Source organism: Gavialis gangeticus, unplaced genomic scaffold (genome assembly GCF_001723915.1).
Source record: "Gavialis gangeticus isolate Ggan-Ray unplaced genomic scaffold, GavGan_comp1, whole genome shotgun sequence".
NCBI classification, from domain to species: Eukaryota; Metazoa; Chordata; order Crocodylia; family Gavialidae; genus Gavialis; species Gavialis gangeticus.
The window spans coordinates 18,091,441-18,093,248 of NW_017729008.1; the positions used below are offsets into that span (position 1 = coordinate 18,091,441).

General features: G+C 52.7%; 1 protein-coding gene across 1 annotated transcript in view; it reads right to left on the reverse strand.

Moving 5' to 3' along the window:
• Nucleotides 1-966, reverse strand: part of ARMC10 (armadillo repeat containing 10) — a 24,642-nt gene extending 23,676 nt beyond the window's left edge. Inside the window, exon 1 of the mRNA XM_019509332.1 lies at nucleotides 742-966. Coding sequence (XP_019364877.1) covers nucleotides 742-966 — 225 coding nt within the window. The remainder of the gene's footprint in view (nucleotides 1-741) is intronic.
• Nucleotides 967-1,808: the final 842 nt, after the last annotated feature.

Sequence of the window (1,808 nt, forward strand, 5' to 3'; positions counted from 1 at the left end):
GCCGCTGTCCCCCATGCGCGGCCGCGGGAGTCGATCGGGCCCGACCCCGGGCCACGTGCGGCGCCGCCGGAAACTGAGCCCGGGCGCCGCCTCCCCGGCCAGTGCGGGAGGGCTCTGCTGTTCCGGGGGCCTGTGGGCGGCCCCAAGGAGCTGTGTTAAAGCGACCGCTGCAATGTTGAGGATCCCGCGTGCTGGGCAGCGCCCCCTGCCGGCCGCCCTGGGATCTGACGTGCTGCCAAGAGCAACCGGGGTCTCCGCCAGAGGTAGCTGAACACGGCCACCGCGGAGCGGGACTCCGTGAAGACCAGCTGCGTCCCAGCGAGGAGCAGTGATCTCAAGTTCCTCAAGGGAAGCTGAAGCTGGATATTAGGAGAGACTCTCGCTAGGAGGGTAGTAAAACACTGGGTAGTAAACGCTGTTAGTAAAGCACTGGGACAGGTTACCCAGGCAAGTTGGCCACTCTCCTTCCTTGGAGGTTTTTAAGACCTGGGTAAACAAAGCCTTGGCTGGGATGATGTAGTTGGGGCTGGTCCTGCTTGGAGCAGGGGGTTGGACTAGGTGTGACCTCCTGAGGTCCCTTCCAACTCTCATTTTATATGATTCTGTGATACAAAATAATGGCTGTTTTGATAAAGAAAGATTTTGTGAAAGTAACCAGCTCCTGTCATTCTTTATGCCAGTTCCCTGCCCCTGCTTATCCCCGACATCTGTCAACAGAGGGAGGTCCTTGCCTGTGCTTACCTTGAATGCACCAGGCTGCAGCCCCTCCACCACCTCCTCAGGACACTCCTGAGGTTCTAGCTGCACGTCTCCGCACTGCTCTTTCATGCACTCTCCAACCAGGGCCTGGGGCCTGCTGGTCAGTCTTCTCCTGGCTCCTTCCTGGGCTGGTAGATGGCCAAACTTGCCATCTACCAGCCCAGGAGGAGATTCTGGCCAGGAGGAATCCAAGCACTGTGGAGCCATTTTCCTGTCGCTCTGCACATGTCTCTGGGCAGAGTTTCACTGACTGGCATCCACAGTCTCCTTGGAATCGTTCAGGGGGCAATGGACACTGGCAGGAGTTCTTTGCTTGGTGTCTCCACTCAATTCCCTTGGTTTGAAGCTGTGACCATCCTGGTCCCACCTGTTTTCTTTTTTGTTGTTCCAAGTACTCAATTGTTATGTATCTAGTGGCCTCCCCAACTGAGGCAAGCTCATAGCTCTCTTAGCGGGCCTAGGTCCACTGTTCTCCACGTACATAAAAATAAGCCGCTACCTCTGCTTAGCACTAATGCTTCACTGTTTTCTGCAGACAAGCTTCTTTGGGCAAAGATGATATCTTTTATTAGACGAACTAAACCATTGGAAAAATTGTTCTTTACAAGCTTTTGGGGCCAAATACTCTTCTTTAGGCATAGGGAGAGTTTGCTGTTTGTGTGCTCCCCTGGGTGGAAAGGAAGCTTGAGCCAATATGCAGGTCTGTGAAAATGCAAATCTGTGGTAGCGGAGATCAGAGGGGATGCCAGTTCATAGGTGTGAGACAGGTTTTGGGGGGGGGGTAGAAAGGTGGAATGTTAACTTGGGGATAGAATGTAGCTGATAAAATGTAGAGAGGTTACCTGGGGTTATTGGATGGCAGGCAGGTTATAATGTACCATAACTCAGTCCGTGATTTTTTGTATCCAGTAGATTTATGAAGTGAAGTTCGTAGGCTCATCTACAAAAGGTATTTTGCAAATTCCCTTTGAGGATTAGAACTGAGAGTGGTTGGAAAGAGAGTGGTTGTCCTCTGAGAAATGTGCCCCCACAGGTAATTGGGTATTTCC